Source organism: Penicillium verhagenii (assembly GCF_028828195.1).
Source record: "Penicillium verhagenii strain IBT 33310 chromosome Unknown utg000008l_segment0_segment0, whole genome shotgun sequence".
Classification (NCBI taxonomy): domain Eukaryota; kingdom Fungi; phylum Ascomycota; class Eurotiomycetes; order Eurotiales; family Aspergillaceae; genus Penicillium; species Penicillium verhagenii.
Genome location: NW_026643172.1, coordinates 604,777 through 616,917, shown reverse-complemented (window position 1 = coordinate 616,917; position 12,141 = coordinate 604,777). Strand labels below are relative to the sequence as shown.

At 48.6% G+C, this 12,141-nt stretch overlaps 5 protein-coding genes across 5 annotated transcripts; 2 read left to right on the top strand and 3 right to left on the bottom strand.

Moving 5' to 3' along the window:
• Nucleotides 1–1,002: 1,002 nt before the first annotated feature.
• N7466_008209 (methylenetetrahydrofolate reductase (NAD(P)H) MET13) lies at nucleotides 1,003–2,896 on the top strand (the record flags this gene model as incomplete). The annotated part of the gene is made up of 2 exons (XM_057167598.1): nucleotides 1,003–2,698; nucleotides 2,754–2,896. 2 exons carry the CDS (start codon nucleotides 1,003–1,005, stop codon nucleotides 2,894–2,896), a joined length of 1,839 nt encoding a protein of 612 aa, XP_057018229.1.
• A 1,193-nt stretch (nucleotides 2,897–4,089) lies between these two features.
• On the bottom strand, nucleotides 4,090–7,212 carry N7466_008208 (putative NTP binding protein; the record flags this gene model as incomplete). Its single annotated transcript, XM_057167597.1, has 1 exon — nucleotides 4,090–7,212. One exon carries the CDS (start codon nucleotides 7,210–7,212, stop codon nucleotides 4,090–4,092), a length of 3,123 nt encoding a protein of 1,040 aa, XP_057018228.1.
• A 1,161-nt stretch (nucleotides 7,213–8,373) lies between these two features.
• On the bottom strand, nucleotides 8,374–9,785 carry N7466_008207 (Nur1/Mug154 family protein; the record flags this gene model as incomplete). The annotated part of the gene is made up of 2 exons (XM_057167596.1): nucleotides 8,374–9,456; nucleotides 9,528–9,785. The coding sequence occupies 2 exons, from the start codon at nucleotides 9,783–9,785 to the stop codon at nucleotides 8,374–8,376; spliced, it is 1,341 nt and encodes a 446-aa protein (XP_057018227.1).
• A 327-nt stretch (nucleotides 9,786–10,112) lies between these two features.
• N7466_008206 (H(+)-transporting V1 sector ATPase subunit F) lies at nucleotides 10,113–10,773 on the top strand (the record flags this gene model as incomplete). Its single annotated transcript, XM_057167595.1, has 5 exons — nucleotides 10,113–10,139; nucleotides 10,206–10,240; nucleotides 10,312–10,345; nucleotides 10,437–10,574; nucleotides 10,633–10,773. The coding sequence occupies 5 exons, from the start codon at nucleotides 10,113–10,115 to the stop codon at nucleotides 10,771–10,773; spliced, it is 375 nt and encodes a 124-aa protein (XP_057018226.1).
• Nucleotides 10,774–11,480: 707 nt separating this feature from the next.
• On the bottom strand, nucleotides 11,481–12,134 carry N7466_008205 (ML domain-containing protein; the record flags this gene model as incomplete). Its single annotated transcript, XM_057167594.1, has 3 exons — nucleotides 11,481–11,570; nucleotides 11,632–11,845; nucleotides 11,914–12,134. The coding sequence occupies 3 exons, from the start codon at nucleotides 12,132–12,134 to the stop codon at nucleotides 11,481–11,483; spliced, it is 525 nt and encodes a 174-aa protein (XP_057018225.1).
• Nucleotides 12,135–12,141: the final 7 nt, after the last annotated feature.

Here is a 12,141-nt window from a genome sequence, read left to right as displayed (position 1 = left end):
AATTCCTGTAATATTCTCGTTAATTTCACGGCAAAATTACAAAGTTGGTGTTCATGCTATATACATTATACAAAACGGCCACTCATCTCGTACGTTCAACATTGAATTTGGTCATCTAAATAATCCAGCATGCAGTGAGGATAGGGAAGTAGTAGTAGTCTTAGGTCCTTTGGCAACCATGGGAGTACGACCTAGTACCACCACTACTTGAAAAAAGCATACCGGGCCTTCTGGGCCACTACCCCCGCCTAGAAATTTGGTTAGCTAATTCACTCTAACTTTTTAAGTAATAGAGGGGCAGATCATAGAGGGGCAGATCTTCAGGGCTATATAAGCTGGCCCCAACAGCATGAAATTCCCGCCGAATTGACTCCGAGGGATCATTCGGAAATAAGGGAATCAAAATTACGAGTGAAAAGTCACCAACCAATTCTTTCCTCTAAATATCAATTTAAGGTGAGATTTAGTTCCCTCGACCATTGAAACAGCCTTTAACTGCCCTTGAGCCCTTGAGGTTCAATGTTCAAATCCACCAGTTGACCGGAGCACGTGCTTTGTTAGCTCCGATCTCCGGCCTTCCCCGCCGAATCCCAATTCGTTCCAATTCCCAAGATTCCACTTTCTCCTTCTTACGGAGATCCCTTTTTTTCCCCAACTTCTCCTTTCACCTTTTTTTTTTTTTCGTCCTGTCTGATTTTTTTTCTTTCTTCCTCATTTCAACTGGGTTCTCCTTGTTGAATCCTCACGTGAGTGTTACCAAGCAAATAGGTCGGGAAATCCTGGTGATTCTGCGAGACCCTGTTGTGAGAACTGCGGAATAGCCTCAAGGTGTTACAAGTTGCAAAATAAATTCAGTCCTCAATTTCTCGGTAAGAAATTTATGTCTCGTTGAAGGAAAATCAAAGTGGAATTACCTTGCCCCTCGAAATGGCATGCCAAACTTCCAATTCCACCAGATGACTGATCACAATACTCCCCGTAGGTTCAAGTTAGCACGAAACCATGCATATCCGGGAAAAGCTTGCGGAGCGGGAGGCCGCCGGGCAGCCTGGCATCTCCTTTGAGTTCTTTCCTCCCAAAACCGCCCAGGGTGTACAGAATCTCTATGACCGCATGGACCGCATGCACGGGCTAGGTCCCTCTTTCATCGACATCACATGGGGCGCTGGTGGCCGTCTGTCGGAGTTGACTTGCGAGATGGTGGGCGTTGCCCAGTCGGTTTATGGTCTCGAGACCTGCATGCATTTGACTTGTACCGACATGCCCCAGGAAAAGATTGACCAGGCCCTTCAGACCGCGTACAAGGCCGGCTGCACCAATATCCTTGCTCTGCGAGGTGACCCACCGCGTGAAAAGGAAGCTTGGGAAGCAGCTGATGGAGGATTCCGCTACGCCAAGGACTTGGTCAAATATATCCGGGAGAAATACGGAAACCATTTCGATATTGGTGTAGGTGGCTACCCCGAGGGTGCTGATGACAACGCCGATGTGGATCAATTGATCGATCACTTGAAGGAGAAGGTGGATGCTGGTAGCACTTTCATTATTACTCAGATGTTTTATGATGTGGAAAACTTCAAGACATGGGTCAACAAATGTCGTGCAAAAGGCATCAATGTCCCAATCATTCCAGGCATTATGCCTATTCAAACCTACGCATCATTCATGCGTCGTTCTACCTGGACTAAGGCCCATGTTCCCCCACAGTGGATGGAAGCCCTCGATCCCGTCAAGAATGACGATTCTGCAGTCCGGGACATTGGCAAGCGTCTGATCGCCGAAATGTGCAGAGAGCTCCTTGCATTTGGCATCAACCATCTCCATTTCTATACCATGAACCTGGCGCAAGCAACGAAGCTGGTTCTAGAGGAGCTGGGACTGGTTCCGTCTGAGGAGTCTCCTATTCAACGTTCACTGCCGTGGCGGCCATCTCTGGCTCTGGGTCGGAGAGGGGAGGACGTCCGCCCAGTTTTCTGGCGCAACCGCAATTCGTCATATGTCGCTCGCACACAAACATGGGATGAGTTCCCCAACGGTCGCTGGACTGATTCTCGTTCGCCTGCCTTCGGTGAACTTGACGCATACGGAGTCGGTCTGAAGGGCTCCAACGAGCAGAACATCAAGATGTGGGGAGAGCCAAAGACATTGAAGGAAATTTCCGATATCTTCGTCAACTTTTTAGATGGCAAATTGGAACGCTTGCCCTGGAGTGATAGTCCAATCAGCATTGAGGCCAATGACATTAAAGAGTCCTTGCTGGACTTGAACAATCGCGGTTTCCTGACCATCAACTCACAACCCGCTGTCAATGGCATCAAGTCCTCCCACCCTGTATACGGCTGGGGTCCCAAGAATGGTTTCGTTTACCAGAAGGCCTACTTAGAACTTCTTGTACCCTCGTATCTGATCGACGAGCTGATCTCCCGTATCGAGCTAAATGAGGATATGACATATCACGCTGTTTCCAAGGACGGCGAATTGAGGACCAACACACGCGACAGCCCGAACGCCTTGACCTGGGGTATTTTCGCTGGCCGAGAAATTATCCAACCTACTATCACCGAGACCATTAGTTTCTTGGCGTGGAAGGATGAGGCTTACCGTTTGGGTGAAGACTGGTCCAAGTGCCACGACGCTGCCAGTCCCAGTCGGAAGCTGATCCAACACGTCATGGACGACCGGTACCTTGTCAACATTGGTAACATAACTCATTCTTCTTTTCTCAATTGACAACTTGACTAACTTCCCTATAGTTGACAACGACTTCCACCGATCCAACGCCGTCTTTGATTTATTCAAAGACCTGATTGTCAAGGATCTTGACGTCGAGGTGACCGGAAAACCAGTAGAGACCAATGGAGCTACTGAGCCAAATGGCACTGCGACTCAGAACTAAGACATCATCCCCCTCAACCGGGAATCCAGGCTACGCTGCATACAATTGACGACCGTCCCTACCGCTGGGGCCCACACTCGAATCACTGTCAACATTACCTTTTACAACCTCTTTAATTCAACATCACCTATCTCAACGATACTCAACGAATACCAGCCCCGAGATGACTCATCCAACACCAATCTCCGGCTCTCATGCAATGTCTTATGGCGTAACGATTGAAGACCTCTCAACGATTTCTTCCTGAGCGTTCATCTTTTCTATTTCAACATCCAACATTCCTACTGTACCGATACCCCGTCCCTTTTAACAACGACGCTCTTCAGAGTACTTCTTTTTCCTTTTCCTCTCCCAAAGCCTGGTGCTTTTGCTCTGGTTCCACTTCCTTACACTCTCTTCGATTGATATGGACGGTCCAGGTGAAGTGGGGGAGGATACCAAAGAAAGAAGAACAAAATTCAACATCATAATATATGCCCAATTTGGGTCTCTTTTCTCTTCTTCTCATCGTCGTTTCTGGTTTCCTTTTTTCCTTTTCTCCCTATTGGATTTTAGGCATAGATATTGCGACGAGCTGCTCATCTCTTCTCGTCTACGATTAAATTCTTCTTTTTACACGCAAGCAGCAGAGTTCCGTTCCACTTATACTGTGCTTCATTCTCGGGTCTTTTTCAAAGGGGGGTTGGCTCTTGCGGTCTGGTTGTTTGACAGCCCACTTATACTTCGGATCCTTACATTTAGCAATCATTCTTACCCTGGGGCAGGGATGTATTTTTCTGTCTCCAGATACAAGATTGATTTAAACAAATACAAAAGCTTGGCAATTTCCCACATTCAACACTGGGGCATTTGGCATGCTGACGTATACATACTGTATCGGAGCTGTCGAACCTCAAGTGCTTGGAATCTTCTTGACATTCATAGGACTAGATGCTGCGAGCTTTCTCCAAGGTTCCAACCTCAAGTTGGAAAGTTGCAAAGTAGATAAAATACATGTAGATTCGTTACCAGGTGTAGTAGCTTATCCTCCATCCGCGTGAAAAATGCCAAAACAGTCAATAGAGAAAAAAAAACATTTGAACGCTGGCCACCAAGCAAGCATATTACAAGCCACCAAAAAACGTCAAGGCGTGTTGCAACTGTCAAAGCAAAAATAAATTTATAAAAAAACCCGAATAATAATACTTCAGTCATCATGTAATAAGGGCATGAGTAACACACTGAAAAGCCCAGGCAAATGGCCTGGCAAACCAGATAACCCATGTACCCACGAGAACAATATACCCCGCGGCACGACCAGCGATGAGGGCACTAAAACCAAGAATGAACAAGTAGACTAGAGCTTGAAGAAGCTCAACCAAGAACCGGCTTATAGCCTGATCATTCTTGGCCTTGGGCCATGAGCCAGTGTTTTGGTAGATGGATATCGTGCTGTAGATTGTGCTGGCGACATGGAAACAGTGTCTGGTCATGTTCAAGATGTTCGTAATAACGAACTTGATATATGGATTGTCGGTAGTTTGGAGTGCGAATCTGTGCATGTTGGTTATGGCCAAGAACACAATTTCGAATATCAGGGAGAGGGCGATGGTGTTGGTGAATTCTTGGGAGGGGTCATCGTCTTTGTCTCCCGTAGACAAATTTTGTAAATCATCGTGGACATCTGTGATATTCGCTTGAAGGCTTTCTTTGGCTGTGGGCACCTGTAGTCCGTCCAATTCTGCGATCTCAACGACTTTGGTTGCCCTCCGGAGCCGAGCCTGTTCTTTGAATTTTTCCAATCGCTCTGCCCGAGAAGGTCCTTCGGGGTGAGGTGGTTCTTCCCCCTTTCCCTCCTTCTTAGGAATCTTATTCTGTGGTGGAGGGGTGGCTTTCTTCGCTGGGGGCTCAGGCACAGGCTCTGGTTCTGGTTCTGGTTCTGACTCCACTGTTGGGGCCGTCGAGCGGGTAGTGGGTTTGTCGAGCGAGACCCTAGCAACTCGAGGCTCCTTTTTTACAGGCGATGGCTTGGTGGAAGATGGAGGAGTCTCCTTTGCTGATCTAAAAGACCTTGTAGATCTCGAAGATTCCGAATTGTCTCGCGACGGTGGTGAGATTTGGGAAACAGGCGAGCTCGAGCTTTTACGGCTGACGAGAGAGCCTGATCCATTGCGCAGAGATTCCGCGCGATTCCGTAATGACTCGGTTCCATTGCGGAGTATTGTGGCAAGGGTCTCAGTTGGTGATCTGACGAGTCCCGTGGACCTTGCTAGTCCAGAGGTACGGATGAAACCACGAATTGAACTGGTAGGTTTCTCGCTCTTGTCTTTCTCTTTCCCACTGGGAGAGTCTTTTAACCTCTGGTCGTTGTCTTTCGATTCTTTCTCCTTCCTAGGCTTTTCTTTTGATGGGGGAGTGGCGTTCATAGGAGTCGCTTTGGAGGGTGTGAGGGATGGGGCAGTCTTCGAAGACGTCAGCGAGGGGAGCGCCGATTTGACCTGTGCGAGTCCTGATACATGCCGCAATCCACCAGGCGTGGAGATGACGTGGGCCTTTGCCCGAACAGCCTTCACTGCTTCTCCGGTTCCTGATTGACCAGTTCCACCAGGACGGCGTAGCCCTTGAGCCTTCAAAACAGCGATCTTCTTCTCCACCTTCACCTTTTTTTTTGGAGTCGGGGTTGGAAGCATTGTACGTGTGACAGTAGGTGTAATGATGAACACATCATCGTCGCCACCGGTTCCTCCCATTCTTCCTGGAGAGTTTTCGATGCTTGGTCTGGGTCGCGCATTCTCTTTGATCGAGCTCTGGGAGTCGGGGGTCGATACCTCCGGCTCCCGGCAAATTCGATCCTGACATAGAGTCACCGATGACTGCTTAGCCTTGGAATTTCGAGAAACTTGCGACCACTCTTCTTGCACCACGGTCTTCTCTGTTGACTTGCGTGCTGCGGCCTTGGCTTCCTTTTCTTTCTGTCTCTTCTTAGCGCGGACCGCAAGTGGTCGGGGTTGCAGTACTGTCGAGTCCTCACCGGAAGAGAAGAGAAGAATTTCGTCCGGGTTTTTCTTGGGAGGTCCGTTGATTTCCTTGCATCCCAAAAAGGAACCATCTGCCGTGTGGGAACTTCTCTTCTCTCTCGTCTTTGTTGGAGACTCTTCCCATATTGTGCTGATGCGGTTTTTGCCAATCTCATCTGGGCTGTAATAGTGGGTTTCTACTTGGGACCCGTGTGGCTTGGGAGCTGGAGCATTCTTCTTATCTGGCTCTTGTCGAGGTTTTAGCAACTGATTAGTCTCTGGCTCTGGAGTGTCGTAGGTCTTGGATTGATCCGATTTTCTACGTGTCTCTTGAGATGTCGAGGAGTCACGTCGAGCTCTATGAGGGGAGCTTCGTGGACTTGGTCGATTGGGATCAAGCATTCGCTTTCCATCTCGGTGGACTATTTCAATGCTTTTTTGGTAGTCGGCAATCTGATCTTCAGTCATGGTCGGTGGGTTGGGATCTTTGGCAGATGGCATATGGACAACAAATCTGTCCTCCCAGTCACAGTCTGTCATTGAATCTTCTGCGGAAACCGGGGAGATTGAAGGATTTGACCGCGGACTGGAATCGGCGGTAGTGTCTGTTGCTTCTGATCTCTGTGGTGTATTTTCGCGAGATTCTCGGTTGACCCATTGATCCCCCTCCTTTCGCCACTTTTGTTGTGGCTCGGAATTGATGGGAAAATCATTTCGCGGGTTAGATATCACTTTCTTAATATTGGCGCTGGTGTTGGGGATGCCTGTCCGATGATTGCTGGCACGATAGGAGGGTTGAACTTCTGGGGCAGTTCTGGCCGAATACTTTTCTTGTTGCCACGAACTGGTGCTTCCTTCAGACCTAACTCTATCACTTTCCCTTGATCGGATATAAGAGCCTCTTTGTGACAGAGGCGATTCCTTGTCGAGCCTTCCACGAATCTTTCTCATGTAGAGCTCTCGATCCCGATCCCCAGACGGACCAACAGATCCTGCGGATGAGTATCCGAATGATGAGGCTTTAGGAATCCCGGTGGGGCTAGGGGTCTGGTTTCGTTCCTCCCTGGTTCTCTCAGTGAATGATTTGGGCATTGGAAGCTTGGTTGTTCTGTCTTTTTGAAACATGGTTTCTGTGGAGGTTCGGCGGTCTTCAAGTTCAGAAGGTGGCACACGATGAGAGTTTCGTGCAGGTGGAGTGGCTGATAGTTCGGTAGGTGTGTAGTGAGCTCTGTATGCTTGGTATTGGGTTTGTCGTTGGGGTCGTGGAGAGAGGTTAACAAGGTGTCCGTCAGGTAGTTCGACACAGCTTTCGGCGTCCATCTTGTGCTGGGGCTGATTCGGCTAATATTTCTGACTCTTAAGCCAGAATTGACAGTTGTCCTGGCCCATGCCGTCAAACCCAGCGTTTCGTAGGTTGATTCTGGCGGCGATGCTGTAAGTTAGGGCTGCGTGTCGAAAGTGTAGGTCGGACGGCTTTGCGAGGTGTTCGTTGGGACAGTGCAAATTAACAGCATGAGGAATGTGTGTAATCATCAGAATTGCACAAATTTTGCGCGGGTCAAACACGTAATAATGGTGTGGTCAGGTTGGGTGGAATGGCATGTGGCCGGGGGATGAAGAATGCCAGCCCCCGCGCTGGAATGCATCGCGATGTGGACCGGCCTCCATTGAGTATGACGATGATTGATTAATTTTATGCTTTTGGATGTTGATTTATTCAGAAACGAGGGTTGATATGATCAAAAAGTGGCCGTCGATGGAGAATTATCTGCGTCAAAAGCTGGCAAGAATTGCAACATACCAATTACTGAATAGTGTCAATTGACTACAAGAAATCATAGACAGTTCAATTCCACACATCCAAATTGGCAATCAGGTGATTTAAAGATAAGGGATTCATCCCACATTCTTGAGCGTGGCAAGGCCCGGGGAATTTCAAGACGTCAAGATGATGCCGCATTTGACTGACAGGGCTCCTGTGCACAATCGGACGACCAACTAACATCTCTATGCTTGTTGACCTTCGCCGGATGTGGTAGTAATTTACCCAACAGCATGTTCCTTCGCAGAGAGCTATGTCCCTTGTTAACTGCCTGATGGTGATGAGTAGTATGCACCTTGTGAGGGGATTCGATTCGAAGTCAGTTGACGACCCAGATTCCGAGTGCATTGGACAAAGGGGGAAGCTCTGTCAGAGCTTGGATTGGGAAAATTTCGATTGTTAAGCCTTTGAAACTACCTTGGCAATGTTTATCATATTGTGAACTTCGTCAGCAAACACCCACGGGGTAATTAGCTGACGGGTTTTCTCCTTTGAGGCACAGGGTGAATGCACTACAGCCATTTGGCGGAATTCGAAACTTATTGGACACTGTTCGTTGAAGATGGCATGCTTTATTCGAATCGCTGTATAGCCTGATAGTAATAATATGGTAGCTGAAAAACAAATTAATTCGTGAGTGCATCTTAAAATGTCCTCGTTTATCGACGTGGGTGAAGGCTGCCTGGTCTATGGACTCCAGCTCCTGGTGCTGGATTCATGGGAGCCGCCAAGCTTTGCTTGAGTGGGCTTGATTGCTTCTTTACGGGACTTGTCCCGCGCGGCGTATAGACGAAATCACCGCTGCTTTGAACTCGGCGCTCGAACGCCGTTGATGCTGACTTCCTCAATGGGGAGTTGGCATGCGAATAAACTCCAAGGCTACCTCCGTCACCTGTACCGGTCGAGGTTTGTCGAAATTGTGGTTGCCGCATGGAATTTCCTGCGGTACGCACCAACGGCGAGCCGTCGCCTGACACTGTGGGGGTACGGAGGGAGGGTTGATGTTGGAATAATGAGGTTGAGTTAGGAGTCGCGGTAGGACGACGAGGAGTGAATCCTTCTGGGTCAACATGGCTGACATAGTTGGGATTTGGGCTCGTTTTGAAGCCGCGGTTGATGATGAAAGTTGGTGTATGGACTTCGACTTTGTTATCAGCATCAGAGCCTGACTTATTAGGGACAGTGTCCGAAAATTGAGTGCCCACGTCTCTCATCAATGGCCGAGTCCTGGGGTGGACGAATTTGGTATCATATTCCTTCATGACCTCCTTATGCACAAGCATAGAGTCCTTCGCTTGCTGTGTGTAGGACGAGGACATCCAAGACATCTGTACTGAGAGAATAAATGTGAGGAAGATCGTTGTGACGATTGTGATGCTCGGGCGGGGATCGGATAGATGTGTTGGCAGGAAAACCCAGTAGATCAAAACGTGCCCGGGGCTGAACAAGCACAAAAGTCGAACACTGATGGAGTGGGGATCCCATAGAGCAATCTCCCATACATCCCGTTCGGCATCTGGGTGGGCGCGAGACTGGGCGGATTCTCCGGCTAAGGCATTCGCAAGGTATCGAAGAGGGGACGCGCCCATCGGGCTTGATTCGACTCGCACGCGGTGGGCAGAGGGAGTTGCGGGGACTTGGTCGATGGGCGTTTCGAACATGCGATAACGCTTCTTGCGAGCGAAGGCCCACAGGGCATTTGCGAAAGAGAGGCCAAGAAGCAGAAATGTCACAGTCGTCGCCTATACATCATAACAGTCCTAGTTAGTTTTGCGAAGCGGGGGAGCTATAATAGGCAAATAACATCACGTACCAGCCAGCTAAGCCAAGGCACGCCTTCGTCTTCCCCAAACACATCGTCAAAAGCTTTGCCACCACTCGATCGACTGTTTGCGCGTGTGATAAGAAATATCAGATTGAGAGTAACACCAATGGGCAGACCCCAGTCCTTCTCCATTTGGTCCCAGTCATTTCCATCAATCTCTTCGGAAACCCAGAGTAAAAAGTCCCACGGGTTCAAGTAGGCTTGAATGCGCTCTAGGAGCGGGCGTCGGCGCACGAGACGAGGCATTTTGCCAGAGGTGGGAGCGAGAGAGGAGCAAGAAGATAAAATTTGTCCCTCTCCAGCTTCTTATTTAGCTGTTTCGGTAAAACAAAGGCATGCGGAGCAAAGCAAAGCCCACTGTCATGCGGACATTGAACCATGAGCGCAGTGAATGTAAACAAAATTGCATCGGCTTATGTCATCATTTCTCTCCGCTCTCCACGATAACCACAATCAGTGGACAACGTCAACTCTTGAGACCGCATCACAACCTACTATTGAGTGGTAGTTTGTTTACGGGACGGGCTCTCTCACTGCTCTCTTAACTACTCACACTTCTCTCAGCCTGTCACCATGGCGGCTGGTGCCGCTTCATACAAGGTAAATTGGAAACTTGGAACCTGCTACCACCCCTCCAATAGCATTGCTAATTCTTTTTCACGATAGGATCGCCAATTACTTGCAGTGATTGGCGATGAAGAGTAAAAATCCCCTCGGTTATCACCAGCTTTGTCATTCAATAACTCTAGCTAACCTCGACCACCGGTTGCAGCTCCGTAACTGGTCTTCTGCTCGCGGGTATCGGAGTATGTATCTCCCTGTTCAACTCAAAACGCCATCAGCCCATTTTGGGCTCTCTATTAATATGACGCTTACCCAAAAATCGTTATTTTTTAGCATGTTACCGACGGCCCTGACTCACAGCGCAACTTTCTAGTTGTCGACGCTAAGACCGAGACCTCGGAAATTGAGCGCGCTTTCCAAAGCTTCACACAAGAGAGAAAGGACGTCGCTGTTCTTCTCATAAATCAACATGTTAGCTCCAGGATACTCCGTCATTCTTTCTTGAGGATACGCTAACATGCACTCAAAGGTTGCAGAGCGCATTCGCAATAGCGTAGACGCCTTCACTGACCCCTTCCCCGCCGTTCTCGAAATCCCCAGCAAAGACCACCCATACGACCCGGAGAAGGATAGCGTCCTTAAGCGTGTGCGCCGCCTGTTTGGCGAATAGATATTTTGGGAAGATTCTTTTGGTTTTGGGCGTCATCAGCTCGGGTGCCTCGTTGTGTCGCATGTTTACATATTTGATTCTTGCTAAATTATTCCGGTGTACCGTCCACCGTCTCGGGATTGTCCTTGTTTTGATCAGCTTATTCCAAGAAGTTTGGTGTGGTTAGGTGATCAACTTTGGAGGAAAGATACCCAACACGTCTGAAAATGCATATACAACCTCAATAGATCCGGATTGCAAGCTGGAACGTCGCCTTTGCACCCATCCTACCCGCTATCCATATTCATTAATCCTCTTTAAAGTATTTTAAACCAGCACAATATTTCTTATACTGGTAGGAACTCAAGTTCTCTTTCGATCCCGAAAAATAATAATCCTATAATTGAAAAACAATCGGCAGATATATTAGCGACCACGGGAGCGACGCTCTGGTCTAGTACATATTGACAATCACACTGATGCAAAACAATCACTGGAACAGCGAGACAAAACTGTACCACGGAAGACTGAAGCTTAGAGTGGCAAACATATCAAATCAAAAAGCGAGGGCAAGTTCGTAACAAGACGTGGGAAGAGGCGTTTCTGGCATAGAAAATTCAAGGCAAGCGATGATCAATATGGGCATTCAAATCGAGAGGAGCCACCTGGTAGTTGTATGCAAGGCGGTTATGCAAGCCGGGAAAGGACGCTCAGGAGAGAAGCTGCAATTACAGGTTGAACTTGATGTTGTGTGCCTCAAGGCAAGTAACTTGCTTTCCATCTTGGTTGTAGACGTCAGCGAAGACAGAGTATTGGCCCTGAATTAAAATGTCAGCTTTCTAGATGGACGTCTGGGGTTTAATGATATGAAGATCCTACCGGAGGGATTTGGCTGGGCAAGTCAACGGTCTTGGTCAAATCCAGTTTGCCATCTAGAGGACATGACAAGTCCACATTGCCAAGCTGCTCGCAGAGATCAGCGGTCTGCGTGATCAGGGTGATGATGCCGTATTTAACGACAAGGTTGACATAGGCGCCCTTCTCGATCTTCTGTCCAAGGGTACCGCTGGCCTTGATAACAAGCTGTTGGCCACTGCTCCAATAATGATATGTCAGATACAATGAACACTTAGAGGGACGATTGAAATCGGGAAAACATACGCCTTGGGGGGGTTGGGCGACAAGTTGACGGAATCGATCTTAAGAGAGTAGGAGGCTGGGTCTTTGCAGAAAACCAGCGGATTATCACCGGGGACTGAAGTTTGGTCTTGAACCTCAGTCCGGAGCGGAATCTGCCATGGATCAAGAAGGCTTGGGACAGAGGCAGCCGAGGCGAGGAGGGGAGCCGCGAGGAGAAGAGTGGTGGCCGATAAGAACTTCATTGTTGCC